Below are 27,342 nucleotides of genomic sequence, written 5' to 3' on the forward strand. Positions count from 1 at the left end.
CATGCATTAAGTTAGCCAAAGATTTTTGGAAAAATGCTTGCTCTCTGCAACGACATGGGCTGTGCAAGGCCCGTCTCCTCAGAGCTCTCTATCCTCATGGGATTCAGTACAGGTCTGTGAAAATGCTCTCATCACAGGGAGGGGCGCCTGCACCGCCATTTTGTCCTTCAAAATCCCCCAACCTGCAGCTTTGGGACGTTTCCCCAAAACCTCTCCAACCGATGCAAGCCAGAAGTGGAAAACCCCAAGAATTACTTAGCAAGGAACAAGGTCAAATCTCCAACCAAAAGCTACTCACCAAGAAGAAGAAAAAATGAGAACGAGAAACCACCGCGAGCTGCTTAAATACCGTCTCGCAGAGGCTCACGGGATCTGGGGGCGGAGCCCCGCGTCAACGCATGCGCAGAAGGAGAGAGCGGGCAAACGCGGGGGGTTGTGGGTACAATGTGCCGGGAGAGAGGGCGGGGACATCGTCGCGGCTCCAAAACGACGCGCATGTGCTTCGGGCGTGTGCGTCGGAGCCCGAGTTGACGCACGCGCAGAAGGAGAGAGAGGGTTTAAGCGCGGGGGGTTGTGGGTACAATGTGACCGGAAGAGGCGGGGACGTCATTAAGGCGCGAAAAAAAACGACGCGCATGCGTGTGCTGCACCTTCTTTTTGCCGCATTGCAGGGTTTTGGGGTTGTGCTTAGCGCAGGTGCCTGTGTCTCTGTTGCTCAGTCTCTTCTGGTTTCGGTCCCAGCCGTCGGCCCCCCCCCATATTGTCCCCTGCTCACAGACACCCATAGCCGGTGCATTCAATCCGCCTCCATGGATCCCGAACCCGAGCAACAAGCCTCGACCTGCGGCGGTGCCTCGACTCCTCCTCCCCAGCCTGCTCAGGGTCCGGGTCCGAGCGAGGGGGTCGACTCAGGTACTGGGCCCCGGGCTGAGCTCGGGGGAGCAGCCTGGTTGCATGTGGAGACCTTTTGGGGAAAGGGAATCAGGCCCTAGGTTGGCCCCTATGAGGCCTGCAGCAAGTGACTTTTGCAGCCCCACTGTGCATTCGTGGGGTATTTGAGGGGTTCCACTCGGGCCCCCCGCAGACACTTCCAACCCCCTATTGGATACCCAGTTGGTGCCAGCCTTTCTAGACAACCGAGTCCAACCAGCTTCTCAGTTCTAGGTTTGTGGCAAACACCTACTAGGGTCCTTGCACGTTATTTTTGGTTTTGGGGTCACACTCGGCGGCGCTCAGGGGTTCCTCCTGGCTCTGCGCTCAGAAATCGCTCCTGGCAGGCTCTGGGGACCACATGGGATGCTGGGATTCGAACCACCGTCCTCCTGCATGCAAGGCAAATCTACCTCCATGCTATCTCCGGCCCTCCTTGCATGACCTCGACACATAACACCAACCCCAAGAGGAAGATAGTTTTGTTTTGGGATGGGGGTCACACCCAGCCCTGCTCAGCTAGTGATGTGCCATCAGCTGCAATGCAAAATAAGCCTTGGATAGTGTCTAGAACCCTGTGTTTTGCTCTTGTTTTGGGCCACACCCCGTGGTACTTGGCTTATTCCTGACTATGCATGCATTCCTGATGGTGCTGGAGGACCAAATGAGATGCTTGGGATGGAACCCAGGCCTGCTGCATGCCATGCAAGCGCCCTCAGGGCTATTTCTTGATAATAATCATTGTGCTCAGAGAGATACTAGAACCAGATTTCCTGGATTCGAATCCTGAGTGTTTTTGGTTTGGGAGCTATAGCTGGCAGTGTTCAGGCGTTATTCCTGCCTGCATTCCAAAATTACTCCTGGCAGGCTCAGGGGACCATATGGAATGCCGAGGATCAAACTCAGGTTGGCTGCGTGCAAGGCAATTGCCCTACCGACTGTGCTATTGAATCCTGAGTTTACCTCTTTTTATTTTTCTTTCATCTTTTTTCTTTTGGGCCACACCCAAAAGTGGTGCTTAGGGATTATTTCTGGTTTTCTGCTCAGGAGTGACCCCTAGTGATATCCAGGGGACCATACGCATTGGAATTTTTGTTTCTTTGGGGATTTTTTGCTCAGGTGATGCTCAGGGGTTACTCCTGGTAGTGCCCTGGGAACCATATGGAATGTCAGAGATTGAACTTAGAATCGACCACGTACAAAGCAAGTGATCTTGCTGTACTGTAGCTTCAGTTCTGTCCCCCCTATTGAAGTTGAGGGTGAAGCCCAGGTGGGTTGAAGGGCTAGAGGAGCCACATGCAATGCAAAGTGTCTGACTTCCGGTATTCTCAGTTCCTGATGAAGACCAAGTCATTTTGTGGTTTATTCGGGACTTTTAATTTTTTGGGGGGGTGGTTTGATTTTGGGGCCACACCTGGCGGTGCTCAGGGCTTACTCTTTGCTCTGCGTTCAGAAATTGCTCCTGGCAGGCAAGGGGAACCATATGGGATGGCAGGAATCGAACTGGGGTCTGTCCAGGGTTGACCTCATGCAAGGCAAACACCATTTGCTTTGCTATTGCTCCAGCCCCTGTTCAGGACTTTGTACATTTTTATCGTGGGCGCTGTTTGGTGGCTCCAAGATGTGATGCAGACGACATTCTTCATGATCACTCATGTCCAGTGGCCATGACCCATGTCCCCCAGTGCTCACTGCCTTGGGTCTATTACTTTTTTTTTTTTTTTGGATCACACCCAACAGTGCTCAGGGGTTCCTTCTGATTCTATGCTCAGAAATCGCTCCTGGCAGGCTCGGGGGATCATATGGGATGCCGGGATTCGAACCACCGTCCTTCTGCATGGAAGGCAAATGCCTTACCTCCATGCTATCTCTCCGGCCCCCTCTTTTTTTTTTTAATATTTTATTTATTTTTGGTTTTTGGGTCACACCCGGCAGCGCTCAGGGGTCACTCCTGGCTCTACGCTCAGAAATTGCTCCTGGCAGAGTTCAAGGGACCATATGGGATGCCGGGATTCGAACCACTATCCTGCATGCAAGACAAACACCTAACCTCCATGCTATCTCTCTGGCCAGGGTCCATTACTTCTTTCTATTAGATTGCTTACCAGATATTCAGCCCATTGTTGGTGCCTGTGTGCCTTCTACAGGTGTCCTGGCAGCAGATTCTTTGCTTTTCAGGGCTGCATGGGAACAGATTTATTCATCCTCAGCTGGCACCTGTCAGCTGACCCATCTGTAAACAGCCATCGGGCTTTTAGCTCTTTCCGTAGCTGAGCAGAACAGACATTCCTTATCACCTAGGCGCTTTGGCACAAAGGAGGGGTCTTATAAGGGTGGGGTGTCCAGGCCACCTGTGCTTACACTTTGCTATGTCCACTACTGCTCCCTCAACATCTGTTATTGTTTAATTTTTTTATCCCCTCTTGTTTTTTTGTGCCACACCCAGTGATACTCAAGGCTTAGTTCTGGCTCTATGCTCGGGGATCTCTCCAGGCAGGGCTCCTTCCTCAGGGGATCCTGTGTAGTGCCAGGGATTACACCCAGGTTTGCCCTGCGCAAAGCAATTGCCCTACCTGCTGTGCTGTCTTCAGTCTTGTTAAAAAAAAAAAGTCAGGCCCGGAGAGATAGCACAGTGGCGTTTGCCTTGCAAGCAGCCGATCCAGGACCAAAGGTGGTTGGTTCAAATCCTGGTGTCCTATATGGTCCCCCATGCCTGCCAGCCTGCCAGGAGCTATTTCTTTTTTTGTTTTTTGTTTTTTGTTTTTTGGGCCACACCCGGTGACGCTCAGGGGTTACTCCTGGCTATGTGCTCAGAAGTTGCTCCTGGCTTGGGGGACCATATGGGATGCCAGGGGATCGAACCGCGGTCTGTCCAAGGCTAGCGCAGGTAAGGCAGGCACCTTACCTCTAGCGCCACCGCCCGGCCCGCTGGTGGGTGATTTTTTTTTTGTGTGTGGTTTTTGGGTCACACCCGGCAGTGCTCAGAGGTTATTCCTGGCTCCACGCTCAGAAATTGCTCCTGGCAGGCACGGGGACCATATGGGACGCCGGGATTCGAACCGATGACCTCCTGCATGAAAGGCAAACGCCTTACCTCCATGCTATCTCTCCGGCCCAGGAGCTATTTCTGAGCAGACAGCCAGGAGTAACCCCTGAGCAACGCCGGTGTGGCCCAAAAAACAAACAAACAAAAAAAAAGTCAATACATTATTTAATGGGGCTGGAGAGATAGCACGGAGGTTCGAATCCCGGCATCCCATATGGTCCCCCGGGCTCCCTGAGGAGTGATTTCTGAGCATAGAGCCAGGAGTAGCCCCTGAGCGCTGCCGGGTGTGACCCAAAAACCAAAAGAAAAAATTATTTTAAAAAATAATAAATTGACGGGGCCGGGCGGTGGCGCTAGAGGTAAGGTGCCTGCCTTGCCTAGGACGGACCGCGGTTCGATCCCCCGGCGTCCCATATGGTCCCCCAAGCCAGGAGCGACTTCTGAGCGCATAGCCAGGAGTAACCCCTGATTATGTTCAGTATGAGCATACCAAGGCCTCACTGAGTGCCATGCTGCCTTCTGGTTGTCAGAACCTATTTTTCTCTCAGCTCAGGTATACCTGAGTTTCTGCTTAGATTCTTTTTTTGTTTGTTTGTTTGTTTGTTTTTGGGGGGTCACACCTGGCAGCTCTCAGAGGTTACTCCTGGCTCTATGCTTAGAAATCACTCCTGGCAGGCTCAGGGAACCATATGGGATGCCGAGATTCGAACCACCGACCTGCGTGCAAGGCAAACGCCTTCCACGTTATCTCTCCAGACCCTCTGCTTAGATTCTTATCCTAGCTCTGAGGTTTTAGTCTAACTTCACCCCCTTCTCTAATCTATTCCCATAGGAGCCAAAGAGATCACCATAAATTAAAAAATCAGATTGTATAGCATGTAGGACATTTGCTGTATATGCATCTGATCCAGATTTGACCCCAAGCCTATCAGTGATTCCTAAGCAAAGAGCCAAAAGTAAGCCCTGACTACCACTGAGTGTGGCCCAGAAAACAAAAGCAAAAAAAATCTCTTCTAAGGACTGTAAATTGCCTTACATGTAGCTGACTTGGATTTGATCCCCAGCATCCCATATGGTACCCTAAGTCTGCCAGAGTCCCCCTGAGCACCACCAGGTGTGGCTCAAAAATACACACACAAAAAAAAGGGAAGTCTAAGCTCAGAATCCTCAGTGTCCCCAGTTTAGGCCCCCCTGTAGTGTTAAATAATTAACGATGGGGCGCCAGATGTTGCATTAAATAATTAACGATGGATCTGAATGGAGGTGGATGGAGGGATTTTTCCCTGCCATCCCAGGCCACGTGGCTCCGCAATCCCCATTCAGCTGGCGGGTCCCAGGTTTAGGTGAATCAGACTCATCCAGAGACAGGCATCAGGAAGCATCTAATTAATCCTTTCTGCTAGCTGGACTGACTCAAATCCTCCATCTCCCCTTTTGCTCAGGGAGTAGTTCGCCCCCTCTTGGCAGCAGCAGATACTGCTGCTTTTAGTTGTGTGTATGTAAGTGAGATGCAAATAAAGGCTGGAGTACCAGTACTGCAGATAGGGTGTTTGCACACACCAGACCTGATGCAATCCTCAGTGTCCCTTGTTCCCTGAGCACTGCCAGGAATGACCCTGGGGCATCACCGGGCTGTGTCCCCTGTGACCCATATACAAAAAAAAAGGACATAAAAAGGCACTTCCACATTCCCTCCCTGGCTTGAAGAGATTGGAGAGAAAGCTAGCTACATGAGTTTTGGTTTAGGCTGCTGCTTGCTTGTGGCCACTACAGTGGTTTGGCCTTACCTTCATGCTATCTCGCCGGCCGTGGTTTGAATCCAGGGCAAGAGTGTAGCCCAGAGTGGCCCAGAGCACGGGTGGGTGTTACCAAAAAAAAGAATAATAATGAAGTTTGAGAATATACTTTCTCTAACTATAAAGGAATAGGGGCCGGGCGGTGGCGCTGGAGGTAAGGTGCCTGCCTTGCCTGCGCTAGCCTAGGACGGACCGCGGTTCGATCCCCCGGTGTCCCATATGGTCCCCCAAGAAGCCAGGAGCAATTTCTGAGCGCATAGCCAGGAGTAACCCCTGAGCGTCACCAGGTGTGGCCCAAAAACCAAAAAAAAAAAAAAAAAAGGAAATGAACCAATGCATCAGACACTTTCCGAGGGAAGGGTTGGACTGATTTTGGAGATAGTTGTAGATGTCAAGTTTTTTTGTTTTTGTTTTTTTCTTGGGGGGAGAATTTGGGGACCACACCTAGCAATGTTCATGAGCTGCTCCTGTCTCAGGGTTTCTCTGGCAGTGCTCAGGGGACTATATGGTGCTGGGAATTCAGATTCAGGGCTCCTGCATTGAGGGAGCTTCAGATTTTGAATCATACCCTGTGGTTCTCAGGGGCTATTCCTGACTGTCCTAAAAGCATGACCCCTGGTGGTGCCTGGGATTGTACTATGGTTGGTTGCATGCCAGAAAGCAAATCCCTTACATCCTGTACTGTATTTCCTGCCCCATAGTAGATTCAAGTTTTTTTTTTTTTTTTTTTTTTTTTTGGTTTTTGGGCCACACCCGTTTGACGCTCAGGGGTTACTCCTGGCTATGTGCTCAGAAATCGCCCCTGGCTTGGGTGGACCATATGGGACACCGGGGGGATCGAACCGCGGTCCTTCCTTGGCTAGCACTTGCAAGGCAGACACCTTACCTCCAGCGCCACCTACCCGGCCCCTCAAGTTTTAAAAATTAACTCAGGGCTGAAGTGATAACACAGGATGGACTGTTAGGGTCCGAGAAAGCCCACTGCTTGAAATAAAGGCTAGGAATCTTCAGAGAATGCAATCAGCAAAATCAGGTTTATTGATTCCAGCTAGCTGGGGCCCTGGCTCTGAAACCGGAAGCCCCAGGCAATCTAAGGGGGTGTCTTTTTTTTTTTTTTTGTTTGTTTTGATTTTTAGGTCACTTCCAGCAACATTCAGAGACTACTCCTGGCTCTACCCCGGCAGGCTCAGGGGACCATATGGGAACCATCCTTCTGCATGCAAGGCAAAGGCCCTACACTGTGCTATTTCTTTGGCCCCTATGGGTTGTCTTTTATAGGTTTAAGGAACCTTAGGGGGAGGGTCGATATGGAAAGTAGGGCTTGTAGAATGCATCAATCCTTAGTCTAGGTTCAAACACAATGTCCAATCAGATGGTGAACTTGTCCTTTTTCAAATAAGGCGAGAATCTTAAGAGGGGCCAGCAGAAGTCCTTTTTTTTTTTTTTTTTTGCCCAAATATGTCAAGTTCCTCTTAGGAGGGGCATTGGCTAATGGTTACCAGGGCAGCAGGCCTTTGATGTCTCAAGGTGAAATTTCAGATTAAAAGGATCAAAACAGCGGGTTTGGAGAAAGCTTAACAGGCACATCTATATCAAATCACCTACATAAGTCATCATAGCGCTCTAATATCTATTTTCATATATTTTCCTTTAACAGGACCACAGTTTGAATCCCAGCATCCCATATGGTCCCCTCCCAACCAACCCCCCCCCATCCGAGCCTGCCAGGAGTAACCTCTGAGCACTGCCGCTGAGTGTGACCCAAATCATCCTCCCAAACCTACCAAAATTAACTCGTTTAAATTATTAGACCACACCCAGCTTAAGAGCTTTGGGCTAGGCTTGATTGGGGTTTGGGGCACCATATATGGTATCTGGGAGATACAGTTGCATGCAAGGCAGGCACCTTACCTGGAATATTTTTTTTAAATGAAATTAACAGTTCTAAGTCCTTTTTTTTTGTTTGTTTTGTTTTGGTTTGGTTTTTGGTCACACCTGGGAGTGCTCAAGGACTACTTCTGGCTCTACTCTCAGAAATCATTCCTGGCAAGCTCAGGGGACTATATGGGAATCCGGGATTCGAACCACCATCCTTCTGCATGCAAGGCAAATGCCCTAACTCCATGCTATCTCTCCGGCCCTCAGGAGTGATTTCTGAGCGCAGAGCCAGGAGTAACCCCTGAGCATGTCAGGTGTGGCTCAAAAAAAAAAAAAAAAAGTTTAGGCAGCTTCATCTGATAGAATTTTTTTGGTTTGTTTTTGGGCCACACCCAGAAGTGCTCAAGGCTTACTGCTGCTTCTGTGCTCAGGAGTCATTCTTGGCAGGCTCAGGGATCATACGGAGAGTGGGGGTAGAACCTGGGTGTACAGTGTGCAAGACAAACATCCTACCATTTATTTGTTTTTGGTTTGTTTTTCTGTTTTTAGGCCATACCCAATGATGCTCAGGGGTTACTCCTGGCTCTACGATCAGAAATCTCTCCTGGCAGGCTCAGGGGACCATATGGGATGTTGGGGATCGAACCCAACCTATGCTACCCTACCGCTATGCTGTTGCTCCGGCCCCACACCCTACCATTTATACTATCTCTTTGGCCCCCGGAATATATGTATTTTTGAAACAGTGGCTTTATTTAGAGAAATATAAGGGGGAAAGGAGGATACGTGAGGAGAGAGCAGAGGAAGGAAGTAAGGTTCAGGGATTATTTTATAGTAGAGACCATATGGAATGCTAGGGATCGAACCCAGGTCAGCTATGTGCAAGACAAGCACCCTACCTGCTGTACTGTTGGTTCCTGCCCTTCCATATATAACAGTTCATAAAACCTCGACCTGGGAAACTTTGTTATGTGGAGTTTTGAATAAAGGAGATTGACTTGAGGTTTGCTTCCTCCGTTCCACAAACCAAGTCATGGACTAGGAACATCTGTCTTGCACATGTGAGGTGCCGGGCTCCACTCCTGACCCTGGAAAGGAAAACAAGCCATGAACTGGCCAGAGAATTAGTTTTTATGTGTGTTTGGTTTGGGGGGCCCAGAATGCGCTGAGTCCTTGAAGCTGTTATCTGCTGCTTGATGATTATCAAAAGGAAGACTGTTGGTATTTGATTTGTAGAAGAAACTATTCAGGTCCATGTGTATTGCCGGCCCATGCATGTGTCTGTGCCCACACATCACACGTCACTCAAATCTTCCCCGGGAAATGGACTTGCCTGCTTTAAAGCTGGATATTACAGAGCAGGCTGTCTCTGGAGCACCTCCCTCCTCTCTCCTCTCTCTTATCCTCTCCCTTCCCTTCCTCAGTACCTCTGAATAAAACTTCTAATATCTGTGCTTTTCTTATAAATCAAATTCTAAGTATGAAAACTCTTACTAAAGACTAGATCTGGGAGCCGGAGAGATAGCATGGAGGTAAGGCGTTTGCCTTTCATGCAGAAGCACGGTGGTTTGATTTTTATTTATTTTTATTTTTTTTTGGTTTTTGGGCCACACCCGGCATTGCTCAGGGGATACTCCTGGCTGTCTGCTCAGAAATAGCTCCTGGCAGGCACGGGGGACCATATGGGACACCGGGATTCGAACCAACCACCTTTGGTCCTGGATCAGCTGCTTGCAAGGCAAACGCCGCTGTGCTATTTCTCCGGGCCCATCAGCACGGTGGTTTGAATCCCGGCATCCCACATGGTCCCCCGAACCTGCCCAGAGCAATTTCTGAGCGTAGAGCCAGGAATAACCCCTGAGCGCTGCCAGGTATGAAAATCCACCCCCCCCCAAAAAAAAAAGACTAGATCTTTCTGGTGAATTTACAACATGGAGCAAACTTTTTTTTTTTTTTTGGTTTTTGGGTCACACGGATTTGAACCACCGATCTTCTGCATGAAAGGCAAATGCCTGGAGCAAACTTTTTTTTGGGGGGGTCACACCTGGCAGCACCCAGGGGTTACTCCTGTCTCTATGCTATCTCTCCAGCCCCAAGGAGCAAACTTTTGATACTAAAACTTGACTAATAAAGAACCAGTCTCCAGGGGACGGAGAGATAGCATGGAGGTAAGGCGTTTGCCTTTCATGCAGGAGGTCATCGGTTCGAATCCCGGTGCCCCATATGGTCCCCCGTGCCTGCCAGGAGCAATTTCTGAGCGTGGAGCCAGGAATAACCCCTGAGCACTGCCGGGTGTGACCCAAAAACCACAAAAAAAAAAAAAAAAGAACCAGTCTCCAAAAAAATTATTTTTCAGTGAATCAACTATTCTCTTATTTTCTCTAGTTTTATCTTCTCTCCTTCCCCTCTCTTCCTTCCCCCTTCCTCTTTCTCTCATTCCCCCCTCTCCCTCCCCTTTGCCTCTGGCACACACCCAGCAGTGGTCTTAGGGGAGTGGGGAGTCAATCCTGGCTATGTTAGGGAACCATGTGGTGCCCTACCCTATCTTAACAGTTGTCTTGAAAATTTGAGGGGCCAGAGAGATAGCATGGAGGCAGGACATTGGCCTTGCATGCAGAAGGACAGTTGTTCAAATCCTGGCATCCCATATGGTCCCCTGAGCCTGCCAGGAGCGATTTCTGAGCATAGAGCCAGGAGGAACACCTGAGCACTGTCAGGTATGACCCAAAAAAACAAAACAAATAAAAAAATTGAAGTTAGGAAGGAGCTAGAGCAGGGGTCTCAAACTCAATTTACCTGGGGGCTGCAGGAGGCAAAGTCGGGGTGAGGCAGGGCCGCATAAGGGATATTGCTTACGGAATATTCGCAATAAAAAATAGCATTAGTGGGCCGGGAAGGTGGCGCTAGAGGTAAGGTGTCTGCCTTACAAGCGTTAGCGTAGGACGGACCGCGGTTCGGTCCCCCGGCGTCCCACATGGTCTCCCCAAGCCAGGGGCGATTTCTGAGCTCATAGCCAGGAGTAACCCCTGAGAGTCAAACGGGTGTGGCCCAAAAACCAAAAAAAAAAAAAAAAAAAAAAAAAAAAAATAGCATTAGTAAGAAAAAAAGTCGCAAAAAATCGCATTAAACATTTGCATACCCCGAACAGAACTGCTCGGGGTAAGCGAATGTTTAATGCGATTTTTTTTCTTACTAATGCGATTTTTATTGCAGTTATTCGGTAAGTGAATAATCGCGAATACTGAAATATTTGAAGGCCGACTGTGGGCCACAAAATGTACAGAGGGCCGCGAGTTTGAGACCCTTGAGCTAGAGTGATAGTACTAGGGTTTAGGGGCTTGCTTTGCATGTGATTGGCCCCAGTTCAATCCTGGCACCACAAGTGGTCTCCCAAGTACCACCAGAAGTGAACCCTGAGAGAGTGCCCTGAGCAGCCCCTGAGCACTGCTGGGGGCATTTGGGTCATACCCAGCTGTGCAAACTAGCCTCCAAGTCTAATAAACACCTTACATTCTGTGCTCTCTCTCTGGCCCTGTTCTGGTGATATATTTCCTTCTCTTTCCTTTCACTACTGTTGACTGAGGGGACTCTCTTTTTCTCCTCTCTTCTGTCTTTCTCTTCTCTCTCCTCTCCCCCCCACCCCCTTCCAGTTGTGCTCACCAGGACCACCTGTTCTTGTCAGGTTGTGGCAATAATGTAAACTTAACCAACTGGATTCTAGAGCTAGTACATCAGATAGGCATTTTGCTTGCACTTGGATGACCCGGGTTCAATCCCTGGCATCCCAAGCTTGCTAGGAGTGATTCCTGAACGCAACACTAGGAGTAAACCCTCACCCCCACCCCAGCACCACTGGGTGTAACTGAAAAGAAAACAAGAGACTTAAAAAAATTTTTTTAAAAAGCACTTCTTTATCTTTCCCCAAACTGATGGAAGCATCCTAGTATTCTCTTTGAAGACTGGTCACATTTTAATCCCCTGCTCTAGTGTGGTTTATTTTGTCCCCCCGGGGTGGGGGGAAGCAGCATGCAAAGCTTGTGGTTCTACTTGGAGCTTTCTCCCTGCCCAGGGCAAGACTTACTACTGTTCTTTGGCACTCCTGGTTCTTTCTGTGCCATTTAAAATAACAAATACGTGGACCATGAGACAGTACAGCCAGTAGGGTACCATATTTTCTGGCGTATAAGACAACTTTTGAAACCAAAAAAAAAGTCAACCGAAAATCGGGGGTCGTCTTATACGCAGAGTATATCCCGAAAAATGTTTCAAATTGCCGCTAAACGAAAATTGTCTGAATATTGCCACAAAACAAATTTTCCAACTCGATCCTGCACCAGTCACTGCAAGGCTGCTCGGACCGCCTCTCTAACTCAGCCAGTCCAAGCAGGCTTTTGATGCATGCAAATTAGACAATGTTCTGGATCCGAATCTACACTGTCAAAAGCCTGCTCAGATTGGCCAGAGTCAGAGAGGAAGTCTATGACAGTATAACCTTTGAACCTGTGCTGCTTGTGATTGGCTCACTGTGGCACATACAGTTGCAGCACAGGAACGTTCTGTCTGATACAGGGAATAAAGGCCTAAACCTATGTTTTAACTGCAAAAGTCGGGGGTCGTCTTATACGCTGGAAAATACAGTACTTGCCTTGCAAACACCGGATTTGGCAGTGGCAGTCCCGGGTTTGATCCCAGCATTCCACATGGTCCCTTGAGCTCACCAGGAATAATTTTTTTTTCAGTTTTACTTATTAATTTTTACAGAAATAATTTTTTTCAAACTTTATTGGTTGATTGGATTTTGGGCCACACCAGGTGGTGCTCAGGGGTTATTCCTGGCTCTGCACTCAGAAATTGCCCCTGACAGGCTGGGGATGCCGGGAATCGAACCAGGTCACTCCTGGGTAGACCACATACAAGGCAAATTCCCTATCTCCGTTCTATCTCTGGAAATTTTTTTTTAATTTTTTTTTTTTTGGTTTTTGGGTCACACCCGGCAGCGCTCAGGATTTATCCTGGCTCTACGCTCAGAAATCACTCCTGGCAGGCTCGGGAAACCATATGGGATGCTGGGATTTGAACCGCCATCCTTCTGCATCTAAGGCAAATGCCTTACTGTTGTGCTATCTCTCTGGCCCCAGAAGTAATTTCTTTTTTCTTTTTTGGGTCACACCCGGCAGCGCTCAGGGGTCACTCACTCCTGGCTCTACGCTCAGGAATTGCCCCCCTGGCAGGCACGGGGGACCATATGGGATGCCAGGATTCGAACCACCGTCCTTCTGGACACAAGGCCTTATCTCCATGCTATCTCTCCAGCCCCTGAAAATAATTTCTTAAGTGTAGAGTCAGGAGTAAGCCCTGAGCACTGCTGGTGTGGCCCAAATCTTCCTGACCCTTTGAAAAAACCCAACAACAACAACTAAAAACAAACCTGAAGTAACAAATACTATTGTCCTACATCAGTTTGTCCATTCATGTCTGCCAAAAAGTGAACCCTTTGCGGGGGGGTGGGGGTTATGCTCCCTTCTCTGCTTTCATCTCTGGGCTGGCCCAGCCATCCATTTTTCAAGTGGTTAAAACACTCAAATTGGGGGCAGCGCCTGAACAGCTTGGTCCGGGTGCTTTGGAACAATGCCTCCGGCTTTGACAGGCCAGAAGATTCCGGCTAGCTTGAGAGACTCGAAATTTCTTTTTTTTTTTTTTTTTTTGGTTTTTGGGCCACACCCTGTGACGCTCAGGGGCTACTCCTGGCTATGCCAGGGGATTGAACTGCGGTGGGTCCTAGGCTAGTGCAGGCAAGGCAGACGCCTTACCACTTGAACCACCGCTCTGGCCCCTGGCAAATTATTTTAATGAAGTTTTTCTTTTTTTTTTTTTTTCTTCTTTTTGGTTTTTGGGCCACACCCTGCGGTGTTCAGGGGTTACTCCTGGCTGTCTGCTCAGAAATAGCTCCTGGCAGGCTCGGGGGACCATATGGGACACCGGGATTCGAACCAACCACCTTTGGTCCTGGATCGGCTGCTTGCAAGGCAAACGCCTGTGCTATCTCTCCGGGCCCTGAAGTTTTTCTTTTAAAAAGAGTCTTTGGGAGGGGGAGTCTTTCGGGGGAACGGAGAGATAGCATGGAGGTAGGGCATTTGCCTTTCATGCAGAAGGACCGTGGTTCGAATCCCAGCATCCTGTATGGTCCCCCAAGCCTGCCGGGGGTGATTTCTGAGAGTAGAGCCAGGAGTAACCCCTGAGCGTTGCTGGGTGTGACCCAAAAGCCAAAAAAAAAAAAAAGAATCTTTCGGGCGAAGAGAGCACAGCAGTAGAGTGTTTGCCTTGCATGGGGCCAATGGCCAACTGGGGCCAACCTGGATTTGAATGGGTGTTACCCAAAAAAAAATAAATAAAAAGGATCTTTCATGGGCTGGACACACTTTGAGTGGGCTAAGCATGTGCTTTGCCTCCTAAGGGTTTTTTTTTTGACTGACTCCTGGCCTGGCTAAGGGGACAGACCATATGTTCTGACAGGGGTCAAATCCAGGTGGGCCACAAGCAAGGATAGTTTCTTATCCTGTTGCTATCTCTCCAGCCCCAAAGGCTACACATTCTTTTTCTATTTTCTTTTCTCTTTCTCTTTCTCTTTCTCTCCCCTCCCTCCCTCCCTCCCTCCCTCTCTCTCTCTCTCTCTCTCTCTCTCTCTCTCTCTCTCTCTCTCTGTCTCTCTCTTTATATATATATATATATATATATATATATATATATATATATATATAGGCCACCCCCGACTGTTCTCAGGATTTACTCCTGGCTCTGTACTCAGGGATCACTCCAGGAAGGCTCAGGAGACCATCTGAAGATGGTATCTGACCCCTGCTATACTATTGCTCAGGCTAAATTATTTATTTATTTAGGGTTTTTGGCTCACATTCCCACAGCACTCAGGGGTTACTCCTGGCTCTGCTCTGAAGTCACAGGCTTCTGTGGGACTCTAAAGGATGCAGGGGATTGAACCTAGGTCCTCTTGGGTCTATCAGGTGTAAGACAAATGCCCTATAGCTGTACTATCTCTCCAGCTCCTCTGGCTAAATTCTTGACACTTGCTTAGAAAACGTTTTTGCTACTGTAATATTATCAAGTTTCTTTTTTTTTTTTTTTAATTTAAAAACAAAATTCCTTCCATGGACTGGAGACATTTTCAGTGGGCTGAACTGGTGCTACCTGCAGGAGGCCCTTGCTAGCTCTGCATGGTCTCCAGTATGGTCAGAGTGTGGCCTCCAAACTAAATGTGTGGGCCTAAGCAAAGCAAAAAACATAATATTCTCTCTCTTTTTTTTTTTTTTTTGGTTTTTGGGTCACACCCGGCAGCACTCAGGGATTACTCCTGGCTCTATGCTCAGAAATCACTCCTGGCAGGCGCGGGGGACCATATGGGTGCCGGGATTCGAACCGATGACCTTCTGCATGAAAGGCAAACCCCTTACCTCCATGCTATCTCTCCGGCCCCATATTCTCTTTTTCTTGACATCTATCCTAACCATTTTCTCTTCTTCTTTCTTTCGTTTTCTTTTTTGTTGTTTGTTTTTGGGCCACACCCGGTGACGCTCAGGGGTTATTCCTGGCTATGTGCTCAGAAGTCGCTCCTGGCTTGGGGGACCATATGGGACGCCGGGGGATCGAGCCTCGGTCTGTCCTAGGCTAGTGCTGGCAAGGCAGACACCTTACCTCTGGCGCCACTGTCCCGGCCCTCCCTCCCTCCCTCCCTCCCTCCCTCCCTCCCTCCCTCCCTCCCTCCCTCCCTTCCTTCCTTCCTTCCTTCCTTCCATCCTTCCTTTCTTTGTTTTTGTGTCATACCTGGCAGCATTCAGGGGCTACTCCTGGCTCTATGCTCAGTAATCACCCCTGGCAGGCTAGGGGGACCATATGGGATGCTGGGATTCAAACCACCATCCTTCTGGATGCAAGGCAGATGCCTTACCTTCATGCTATCTCTCCAGCCCCTTGTTTCTTTTTTGTTTGTTTTTTGAGTCATACCCAGCGGTGTTCAGGGGTTACTCTCTAGCTCTACACTCAGAAATCACTTCTGGCAGGCTTAGGAGACCATATAGGATGCTGGGGATTGAACCTGGGTCGACTGTGTACAAGGCAAGTTCTATACCCATTCTGGTCCCCTCTCTAATAACTTTCTAACTATTTTCTTTCTATTATTATTTTTTTGTTTTGCTCAAGGTTCACTTTTTTGTTTATTTTTCTATTTGTGGGCCTTACCTAGTGGTGCTTAGGTACTCCTGGCTCAGCTCTGAGGAATTACTCCTGGAGGGCTCAGAGGATCATAATGGATGCTGGGGATCTAACCCGGGTCAGCCCCTTGCAAGGCAAACACCGTACCATCTTTGCTATCGCTCCAGCCACATAGGGCTTACTTCTGGCTCCGAGTCTGGCTCTGCAGAACAAGTGCATTATTGCCTGTTCTGTCTTTCTGGCCTGAAAATGTCATTCTCTGGGAGTGGAGAAAAGTTGTTTGCACTGGGTCCTGCATGGAAAACAGTTTCTGGGGCAAAATAGGCTGGGACAAAGCGTTGCCTAAGTGGCAAGACAGATGTAGAGACAAAGTAAAGCCAGCTAGGAGTAGGGTACCCCCTTAGTAGTTAGTGCCCCCACCCTTGCTTAGTTTGACTTCCAGCAGCAAAGGGGCGCGCTGGGGGCTGAGTGAGCTACTGTGCTGGTTGTTCGACTTTGGGCCATCTCCAGTGGGCTGAGCCCACACGTCACACTGCTGCCTTACCTGGATCCAGTTGGCATGGTTGGCAGTTATCTGGCATGCCCAGGGCAACTTGGACTTGTTATCATCTTGGAACACAGCGCTGTAGCCAACTTCTTTTTTTTTTTTTTTTTTTTTTTTGGTTTTTGGGTCACACCCGGCGGTGCTCAGGGGTTACTCCTGGCTGTCTGCTCAGAAATAGCTCCTGGCAGGAACGGGGGACCATATGGGACGCCGGGATTCGAACCAACCACCTTTGGTCCTGGATCGGCTGCTTGCAAGGCAAACGCCACTGTGCTATCTCTCCGGGCCCGCCAACTTCTACCAACTTGCCTGCTTTGGGGGAGGGCTGGGCTTTGGGGGTACTGAAAGGGGAATGGGCAGACAACAGCCATTTCTCTTCCCACCCTGGGCCCTTGATTGGCACCTCTTCTGCTGGCCATTTCACCAGCTCTTGGCTGCTTTCTTCGAAGAAAGAAGCCACTCTGGCTTCAGGCCCAGGAGGGAGAGGGAGAAACAACTTCCTTGCTCCTCTCTGAAAATAACCCTGTTGGCCCTGCGTGGAAACAAGAAGTTCCTGGAGGAGTTGTCGGCACCTTTTGGTTGATGTTGTCCAGGGGTTCCAGCCGCTGGGGGCTTGGCCCTGCCCCCCACATTCCCCACAAACCTGTGCCCCTTAGTGGAGGGAAGTAGAGTTGGTCTTCTGGTTTTTCAGTACCAGCTGCCTAGCAGAGTGTGGTGATGGTGAGGTCAGAGGAACCCAGTTTCCAGGAGAGATATGGGTGATCTGGCAGGCCACATGAAGTAGGGGAAACTGATGGGGCATCTTCTGGGGTGTGGGAAGGTGGAGGAGGCTCTCCCTATGGGATGTGGTCCACATAACTTTCCTGGCTGACCGACATCCTGGCTCCGGAAATGGGGTGGGGTGAGGGGGTGTCCAAACCTGGCAGGGATCAGATATGATTTAGCCAATGCAGTGGTCATAAAAATAGTTGTTACATGAGTTAAACTCGAGAGCTCTTTATTTTATTTTATTATTTGCGGGGTGGGGAGGACACTTCTGGTGGTGGTGGGGCCTCATACCTGGTGGTGCCTAGGGCTTGCTCTTGGCTCAGCACTCAGTAATCACATCTGCAGTGCTTAGGTCTGGGAGGACCGTATGAAATGCCAGGGCTCGAACCCGGGTCAAGCCTTTATCTGCAAGGCAAGCAAGCACCCTCTGGCCCAAGAATGCTGAGTAAGTGGGACTTAAAAGAACTACAGCCCAGTCCAGAGGCCAGAGAAGAGGAAAGGGCGCAGTGGGGCCAAAGGGCAAGAAAGAAGTCAGGTTGGGCTGGTTCTGGATCTGCAAGTGAAGCAAAAGAGGGGAAGGTGGAGACAGGAGAAAGAGAGGTTCCAGCCTTCGAAGTGGAGGAGGGGGGAATCAGGCACTACCCAGGGGGCCACACAGCCCAGCCCACCTCCAGGGAGGGAGGAGCCTTTTTGCCCAAGGCCCCCCCTCCCCCGCCTTTTCCCTGCAAGGTGGGCTGGTTGGAGACCATTGCATCACTTCCAGGCAGTCTGGCGTGGGTGGTCAACCCTGGGCTCTGCTCACCCGGGCTGGCCCTTTAAGGGGCGTGTCGGTGGGCGTGCCCAGGGGCGGAACCGTGCACTCCCTGCCTTAAAAGCCCGGAGCCCGTGCCCCGCCCACCCCAGACGCCGGGCGGCGAGCAAGAGGAGCCGAGCTTCCGTCTGCTCCGAGTCCGGGGGACGCGAGGCCCAGAGTGCCACCCCACCGTCTGAACCCCTTCTTGGCCCGATCCCCGCAGGTACCATGAGCCAGGACGCCGAGGTGGACATGAAGGACGTGGAACTCAACGAGCTGGAGCCCGAGAAGCAGCCGATGAACGCGGCGGCAGGCCCGGCCGGCTCGGCGGCGGGCCCGGGCAGCGCGGAGAAGAACGGGCTGGTGAAGATCAAGGTGGCCGAGGACGAGGCGGAGGCGGCGGCGGCCTCCAAGTTCACCGGCCTGACCAAGGAGGAGCTGCTCAAGGTGGCCAGCAGCCCCGGCTGGGTGCGCACCCGCTGGGCGCTGCTCGTGCTCTTCTGGCTCGGCTGGTTCGGCATGCTGGCGGGCGCCGTGGTCATCATCGTGCAGGCGCCCCGCTGCCGGGAGCTGCCCGCGCAGCGGTGGTGGCACCAGGGGGCCCTGTACCGCATCGGAGACCTGCAGGCCTTCCTGGGCAGCGAGGAGGCCCGCGTCTCGGGTGAGCCTGGGCACCTCTTTTCCTGCACCCCATGTCCTTGGGAAACTTGCCCTGGCCTTGCTGGGCCTCCCACCCCTTCCCGCTGCATGCTCCGCTTTCTTTGTATTTTGGTTTCTGGGTCTCACCCAGCAGCGCTCAGGGGTTCCTCCTGGCTCTACACTCAAAAGGCTCCTGGCAGGCTGTCCTTCTGTATGCAAGGCAAAAACTCCCTACCCTGTCTCCATGCTATCTCTCCTGCCCTGCCTTCTTCTCTACTTTCTGACAAAGCTGACTCAGCATCCCGGTTTCTTACATCAGCCAAGCCTACCTCGTGATCTGATTCAGGGATCCGGGCACCCCCTCTTTTTTTTTTGCTTTTTTGTAGTGGTTGGTGGGAAAGGGGAAGACTCTTAAGGGGAAACTCACTTGACTCTTTTTTTGAGAAATACACACACACATACACACATACACACACACACACATACATAAACGGGGAAACTCACTTGACTCTTTTTGAGACACACACACACACTGTTTCTCACCTTTCACACTCTTAATTGCTTTTAGGCCTGAACACACACACACACACACACACACACACACACACGGAAACTCACTTGACTCTTTTTGAGATACACACATACTCTTTCTCACCTTTCACACTCTAATTGCTCTCTTTCAGGCCTGAACACACTCTCTCTCTCTCTCTCTCTCTCTCTCTCTCTCTCTCTCTCTCTCTCTCTCTCTCTCTCTCTCTCCTCTCTCTCACCTCTCACACTCTAATTGCTTTCTTTCAGGCCTGAAGGAGCAGCTGGATTATCTGAACAGCCTGAAGGTGAAGGGCATAGTGCTAGGCCCCATCCACGAGAACCCCGCGGATGACTTCCAGGAAACCAACTTGACGAAGGTGGACCCCACTTTGGGCTCCCAGGAAGATCTTGAGAGCTTCCTGCACTTGGCTAAGAAGAAGAGTGAGTGTGCTGGGATATCACCCTCAGTGGCTTCCGCTCCATGGTTACTCCTGGCTCTTGCTTTTAGAAATTGCTCTTGGCAATTCCTCCGGGTAGCATAGGGGATGCCTTGTCACAGACAAGGCAAACGCCCTATGGGCTGTGCTATCACACTCAGGGCGCCTGGGGCTGGGCCTTGGGAATGGAGCGGCCTTGTGGTGTCCTGTCTTCTGCGCCCAGTTTTCCCTGCCGCCTGAAGTAAGTTTGCCAAGTCGAACAAGAGTCTTTCTACTTGGCTGGGCAAGTCTCGAGGTCATGGAGACTTGGCACTTTTGTGCCCTTACTTGCAACTTGCAAGATGAGGGAGGGAGGGAGGGAGAAAGAACAAGAATGAACCACTTTAGAGAGAGAACACAGGCATCTCCAAAGGCAGAGAAAGCTCTGGTTCCTGTCCTAGAATTAAAGTATGAAAATGCACATCTCAGGAAGAGAGATGCCGGCAAACACCACATGTGAGAACTGGCAGCACATGTCTGCCCTGTCCTTGAGTTTTGTTTTCCAAAAATCTGGCGCTTTGGGGGAAAAAGAAAAGCCTAATATTTCCTTTACAATAAAACATAGGAGTTTGCTTTGGGGCTGGGACAGCTTAGAGGCCCATAACTCATCTCCCTGACTGATGGCCCTGAAAGGCCCTGAGGGTCCCTTGTTGCTCAGATGTTTCCACAGAGTAACTTTTGCAGGGTCAGATCAAAGCTTTTTTATTGTTTGTTTGTTTTTTTGGGGGGCCACACCTATTTGATGCTCAGGGGTTACTCCTGGCTAAGAGCTCAGAAATTGCCCTGGCTTGGGGGGACCATATGGGACGCTGGGGGATGGAACTCCGGTCCTTCCTTGGCTAGAGCTTGCAAGGCAGGCATCTTACCTCTAGCGCCACCTCACTGGCCCCAGATCAAAGCTTTTCTGTCTAGTCAAACATATGAATACTTTACAGATGTGTTGGGGTGGGGGCTACACCTTGCAAGGCTTGGGTTATTCTTTTCGCTCTGTACTCAGGAATTCCTTGCCGTGCTCAGGAAGGCTTTGGGATGCTGGAGATTGACCCCCACCCCCAGGCAGCCATGTGCAGGGCAAGCAGCCTAGTCACTGTACTATTGCTCTGGTCCCCAAACTTCTACTTGTTTGGTTCCCCTGCCAACCCTGCTCTCCCTCCATTGTTTTAGACATCCGGGTGATCTTGGACCTCACACCCAACTACAAGGGCCAGAACTCTTGGTTCCAGCCCATGGACTCAGATGTTGTGACCACCAAGGTGAAGGTGAGTGAGTTTTATTTCTTTGTTTTTTGTTTTTGTTTTACACCCGGTAGCGCACAGGAGTTACTCCTGTCTCTGCACTCCTTCTGCACTGCTCCTGGCAGGCTTGGGGGACCTATGGGATGCCGGGAACCCTGGTCCGTTCTGGGTCGACCGCATGCAAGGCAAATGCCTTACCGCTGTGCTGTCTCATGGACCCCAACCTGAGTGAGTTTTGACGGTGATTAGCAGTTCTCTGAGTCCTTTGGCAGCTTGCCTTGCCTCTCACCTTGTCCCCATCCGTCCCTGTCTATGGAGGGGCCTGCTAGGAGCCTCATAGGCAATTTTTTCCCACACACAGAAGAATAGGCTGCAGACAAACTCCTGTGTTCTGCTTCCTTTTCTTACCTTGTTTCTCTTCTCCCCCATGAGTCTGCTTTGGGCTTTTTCTTCCTCTGGGGAGAGGAAGCTCTTCCTGTGTGTGTGGACCCTATCCTGTCCCCCTCCCAGTTCTTGTTTGAAGTCGTGGAGCCCCCTCTGAAATGGAAGGTGCTGAGTCTTCCCACGCTCCTGGGACGGCAGCCATGGAATTTGTTTTCTCCTGGTAGAGATTCCTGGTTGTTTGTTTCTAAATGTATAAGCAAGGAGGTGAAAGTTCACAAGGACTTAATGGACATGGGATTTTTTTTTTTTTTTTTTTTTTGATTTGGGGTTTTAGACTTGCTCATTTGTCTTTCCTGGAGGAATATGGCTCCAATGCTACAGGCAGGAAACTGGTGAGGGACTTTGAAGGTCACCCAAGCTCCTAAGACTTGTCCACTAGGACACTGGGTAATTCACTGAGAATGGTACAGACCTCGGGACCTGCCCTTGCACTTTGTAGCTGTGATTCCTAAGCAGAACTTGGACTCCAGTGAGGCCTGAGAGATAATATGGGGTTAGGCACTTGCCTTGAGTATAGCGAACCCGGGTCTCTACCACTGACACTCATGGTCTCCCAAGCACCGACCAGAGTGATCCCTGAGCACAGAACATGGAGGAGCAAATCGGCTTACCCCACCCAAATTAGGTTCACTCAGCATTACCAGGACCCTAAGGATCCTCTAACTCTGTCCTTCCTCATTTCTGCAAGACTTCAGAATGAGTTCCCTGTGCAGCAATATTTTTGGATGGTGTGGAAACAGACTTGGGAGCCATAGCTCAAGGGGCTGATTGTGCACTTTGCTTGCAGGAGGTCCCCATGTTTAACCCCTGTCACTACGTAGTCCCCCTAGCACCACCAGGAGTGGGCCTCTCTCCCCCAACGTTTGAACCATAAGTAAGCCCTGTGCGCCACTGAGTGGGGCTGTAAAATCCAGAGGGGGAAAAAAGAAGGAAAAGAATGAGGGCTGGAGGAATAACACTGCCTGGCAGGGTGTTTGCCTTACATACAACTGACTCAGGTGTGATCCCTGTCATTCCATATGGTCGCCTAAGCACCGCCAGGAGTGATCCCTGAGTACCGCCAGGTGTGGGTCCCCCAAATAAAGAAAAAAATGGGGCTGAGGGGCTGGAGAGATATACTGTATTTTTCGGCGTATAAGATGACTTTTTTTTTTTTTTTTGGTTTTTGGGCCACACCTGGCGGTGCTCAGGGGTTACTCCTGGCTGTCTGCTCAGAAATAGCTCCTGGCAGGCACGGGGGACCATATGGGACACCGGGATACCGGGATTCGAACCAACCACCTTAGGTCCTGGATCGGCTGCTTGCAAGGCAAACACCGCTGTGCTATCTCTCCAGATAAGACGACTTTTGAAACAAAAAAAAAGTCAGCCGAAAATTGGGGTCGTCTTATACGCCGAGTATGTCCCGAAAAATGTTTCAATATGCCGCTAAACGAAAATTGTCTGAATATTGCCACAAAACGAATTTTCCAACTCGATCCTGCACCAATCACTGCAAGGCTGCTCGGACCATCTCTCTAATCCGCCAATCCAAGCAGGCTTTTTATGCATGCCAATTAGACAATGTTCTGCACCCGAATCTACACTGTCAAAAGCCTGCTCAGATTGGCCAGAGTGAGGAAGTCTATTACAGTCTAACCTTTGAACCTTTGCTTGTTATTATTGGCTCACTGTGGTACATACAGTTGCAGTACAGGAACGTTCTGTCTGATACAGCGAATATAGGCTTAAACCTGTGTTTTAACTGCAAAATTAGGGGGTCGTCTTATACGCCCAGTTGTCTTATATGCCGGCAAATACGGTAATACAGTGGAGTCTTGAATATGACCAACACTAGTTTGATCCTTGGCACCTCATGGTGCCCTCAAGCACTGCCAGGAACAGTCCTTGAGTGCAGACAGAGTAACCCAGAGTACTGCCAGGTACACCAAGAAAAAGAAGAAAGGAAATGGAAGCAGCAGGAGTGGGGCTCTGCACTAGCATTCCCCCCCCCCCCCCTAGAATGTCAGGGCTCAAGTCTAGGCCTGCTCACTTTTGAGGCTACCCTGGCCTCACTGTGGGCCAAGTGCCATGGAGCTGTGCCTGGCATTTCAGCCTTTCCTGCTTGGCCTGGCTCTGTGCCTACCCAGACTCTGGAAGGCTTTAGGAAACTGGGTGGGCAGGCAGGGGCTGTTGGATATTGATTAATCATGTTCTGAATCCCCAGCTCTGCTGCTCTGTAAGAATAGTTTTCTCACAAGCAGAATGTCCACTCTCTCTTTTTATCTCTTGCTCCTGTTAGTGTGGAAGGTGAGATTTGTTACAGGAGGAGGGAAGGAAAAGGCTGTTTTCCAGACAGCATTAGTGAATTAAGCGTGGGAGGTGCCTAAAGGCAATGTCATTCTAACAGGTGGAGCCCAGACACCTTTCAGGACAGGTTCCCCAAGGCTACGGGAAGGGCTAACATGGCATTTTCTTTTTCTTTATTTTTTTTGGTTTTTGGATCACACCCAGCAGCACTCAGGGGTTACTCCTGGCTCTATGCTCAGAAATCGCTCCTGGCAGGTTTGGGGCACCATATGGGATGCTGGGATTCAAACTGCCATCCTTATGCATGCAAGGCAAATGCTCTACCTCCATGTTATCTCTCTGGCCCCTGGATTGGCTTTTTTTTTTCTCTTGGTTTTTGGGTCATACCTGACAGTGTTAAGGGGTTACTTCTGGCTCTACACTCAGAAATTGCTCCTGGCAGACTCGGGGGACCTATGGGATGCCAGGACTCGAACCACTGTCCTTCTGCATGCAAGGCAATGGACTGGCATTTTCTCTGCATCCAAGTGTTGATTCACCCCCTTCTTGTTCTTTTGCTCCAAAGGATGCTCTGAGTTTCTGGCTGAATGTTGGTGTAGATGGATTCCAGGTTCAGGACGTGGAGGCTATCAAAGTAAGTTTCTGGTACATGTGAGAAGCTGAGCCTGGATGCAAATGGGCTCCCAGAGTCCCCCAGGGAGTTCCTTGCTTCTTGACTCCACTTTCTTCCTTCTAGAACGCACCTTCAGTGTTGGCTGAGTGGCAGAACATCACCAAGAGCTTCGAAGAAGATAGGTGGGTGCAGGGCACACTTCTGTCCCTCCTTGGGGTGGTGGGCTCAAGCCAGGGAGGAGCCCTAGTCCAAATCTTTTTTTCTCCATTTTTCTTGTCTTGCCCTCTTCCAACTTGGACTCTTATTCTGTTCTGTGCAGGCTCCTGATCGCCGGGACCAACTCCTCGAGTCTGGAGCAGATCTTGCATCTTCTCAGCATTGATAATAACCTCTTGTTGACAAGCTCCTACCTGGCCAACCCCCCCAACCATCACAGGACACATACCAACACGCTTATTACCCAGTATTTGAATGCCACGGAAAACCGCTGGTGCAGCTGGAGTGTGAGTTGTGCAGCGGTTGGGTCAGAGGAGGCCTTTCAGAAGGGGTTGTTGGGAGAGGTGGTCGGAGGTGGGATCCGGGGTTCACCAGTGTGTCCATTCTTGTAGTTGTCTCAGGCGAAACTCATGACGTCCATCCTGCCTGCTTCGCTCCTGCGGCTCTACCAGATGCTGCTCTTCACCCTGCCAGGGACCCCGGTTTTCACCTACGGAGATGAGATTGGCTTGGAAGCAGCGGTCCTTCCTGGGCAGGTAACACTCCTGCTCCCCAGCTTGGTGGGATGGTAGTGTTCAGTGGTCGAATAGGGGGCCACAGGGTGAGGCTTTTGTTTGCTTTGTTTTGGGTTAGTGTGTCAGGGATGGGACTCCCGGGCCTCACATACCAGGCTAGCAGCTACATCCCTGGCACAGAGTGAGGACACAGTTAGAATAGGGTGTGGTACCTGTCCCTGTTCAGTGGAATAGGCTCTTCCCCATCAGGAACAGGATGGGGAAATAGCAGGGAAATGGGTATTTGCAAGGGCCATGGGGCACACTTTCTGGAGGGTGATGCTTAGCTCTTAGTTACCGGGGTATTGGTTAATACTTGTGGTGCTTTTTCTAGAAACAGTTTATTGATCCCCCAACCCCAAATGAGAATCTCTACATGCCTTGTACAGACGATTCATGAATGCCTCCTACCCCAAAGGGCTATAGGCATTAAAAGTAAGAAGTTAGAGATGCTCTGCTGGGGCCCAGGATGGAACTATGCAGGGTGTTTGTTTCCCTTGAACATAGCCGACCCGGGTTCCATCCCTGCCATCTCATTTAGCCCCCCCAAGCACTGCCAGGACTAATTCTAGAGTGCAGAGCCAGGAGTAACCCCTGAGTACCACCGGGTATGACTCTTCCCACTCCCCAAAGAAACATAGAAGCACAGGTGAGGCCCTGGATTTGATCCCTTGTACCATACATACATTGGTGGTTGTGGGGATACCAGGTCTTGTAAGTGCTGCCAAAAAAGTGCCAGAATGGGGACTTGGGCAGATTTGACAAGGAGTCACAACTGCCCTGCTGAATATAGAGTATAGATTGGAGGAATGTTAGGGAGCTGTCAGACCATCTGTAGGGGAGCCAGAGGAAGAGCTGGGCTCAGAAATAACTCCTGACAGGCTTGGGGGGGGAACCATATGGGGTGCCAAGGATCAAACTAGGGTCGAGCACATGCAAGGCAAATGCTATCACTCTGGCCCCTTATGAGGGCCTTTTCCAAGTTCATTTTCTCTGCCTTTCAGCCTATGAAGTCTCCAGTCATGCTGTGGAATGAATCCAGTGTCCCCAGCACCATGGGGCCTATAACCCCCAACATGACAGTGAAGGTAGGTTCAGGGGTTTGCCAAGGCCAGAGAGGGTGGGGTGGCAGGAGCTTTTACCCCCCTGGGGCGCTCTTCACACCCTTGCCTGCTTCCTGTCTCCCTTTCCAGGGCCAGAGCGAGGACACGGGCTCCCTCCTGTTCCTGTTCCGGAAGCTGAGTGAGCAGCGCATGAAGGAGCGCTCCCTGCTGCACGGCGACTTCTATGCCCTCTCCGCAGGCCCCGGCCTCTTCTCCTACATCCGCCAGTGGGACCAGAACAGGCGTTTCCTGGTCCTGCTCAACTTTGGGGACAAGAGTCAGTTAGTCAAGCTGGGGACCTCCAAACTGCCCGCCAGCGTCAGCCTGCCCGCCAGTGTAGACCTGATGCTCGCTACCCATGAAGGGCGCAGTGAGGGTGCCTCCTTGGAGCTGAACCAGCTAGACCTGAAGCCCCACGAAGGGCTGCTCTTCCACTTCCCACACGTGGCCTGATCAAAGCCCACTGTCCTCCTTTCTAACCCCTTTATTTCTCCCTTTTTTTAAGATTTTTTTTTATGTCACACAGGAGAAATGGACCTCTCCAAATAAAAGTGTTTTCTGGCTTCAAATAAAAGTCTCCCTCTCCGGTGAGGTCGTGCCTCCTGTCACAAGCAGTCCAAGAGGAAGGGGCTTGCCAGGTCCCTGTGGCCTTGAACACACCGGCCGCTGCGGGCTGGGCCCAGGGTGCTTTCTCTGCCGGGACATTGTGTGCGGTCCTTCTGCTACCATCTCCTGTAGTCACTTCCTGTTTTTGAGAGTGTGACCTTTTCAGGGGACACTTGGAGTTGGGTAGCTTGTTTGCTGCTGCTGAAGGATTCTGGCAGCCAGGCACAAGGGAACAATCCACAAGTCCCTTCTAGAGAGCAGACAGCTAGAGACTTCCCCATCTGAGTGGCCTGAAATGAGGGGTGGCTCTGGGGAAGAAACCTGCCTGGCTCCTGTGTGGAATGAAGCCGGCATGCAAGTCTTTGGATCAGGGCCCCAAAGGAAGGTAAATGGGCTGTGCAGTATTTCTCAGTGGTGGAGAAGCACTTGCCTTGCATGTGTGTCTCGGGGTTTGGTCCCCAGCTCCACAAACTAAAAATTAGGCCCAAGGGCTAGAGGGATAGCAGAGAGGGTAGTTCCATTTCTGCATTCCATAGGGTCTCCTGAGTCAGCCCTGATTATCTGGGTGTGGCTTCTTCCCCACAAAAAGAAACTGGGTCCAAGTACACAGAGAGCTGGCCTTCAGTGAGGTTCTCACTTGGCCACACTGAGGGAGACA

The 27,342-nt window shown here is 50.5% G+C and overlaps 1 protein-coding gene across 1 annotated transcript; it reads left to right on the top strand.

Moving 5' to 3' along the window:
- The first annotated feature begins 804 nt into the window (after positions 1–804).
- Positions 805–26,663, top strand: SLC3A2 (solute carrier family 3 member 2). The gene is made up of 10 exons (XM_049779647.1): positions 805–912; positions 18,202–18,639; positions 19,416–19,589; positions 20,789–20,883; positions 24,158–24,226; positions 24,329–24,387; positions 24,525–24,708; positions 24,814–24,957; positions 25,980–26,063; positions 26,169–26,663. Exons 1-10 carry the CDS (start codon positions 810–812, stop codon positions 26,529–26,531), a joined length of 1,713 nt encoding a protein of 570 aa, XP_049635604.1. The 5' UTR covers positions 805–809; the 3' UTR covers positions 26,532–26,663.
- Positions 26,664–27,342: the final 679 nt, after the last annotated feature.

Source organism: Suncus etruscus, chromosome 9 (assembly GCF_024139225.1).
Source record: "Suncus etruscus isolate mSunEtr1 chromosome 9, mSunEtr1.pri.cur, whole genome shotgun sequence".
Taxonomy (NCBI): Eukaryota; Metazoa; Chordata; class Mammalia; order Eulipotyphla; family Soricidae; genus Suncus; species Suncus etruscus.

Excerpts from the sequence above, each read along its gene's own strand:
- SLC3A2 (XM_049779647.1), top strand. The coding sequence starts at position 810 with ATGGATCCCGAACCCGAGCAACAAGCCTCGACCTGCGGCGGTGCCTCG. Across the intron at positions 18,640-19,415 it reads CGAGGAGGCCCGCGTCTCGG|GCCTGAAGGAGCAGCTGGAT; the intron begins GTGAGCCTGGGC and ends GCTTTCTTTCAG. Across the intron at positions 24,958-25,979 it reads CAGCGGTCCTTCCTGGGCAG|CCTATGAAGTCTCCAGTCAT; the intron begins GTAACACTCCTG and ends TCTGCCTTTCAG.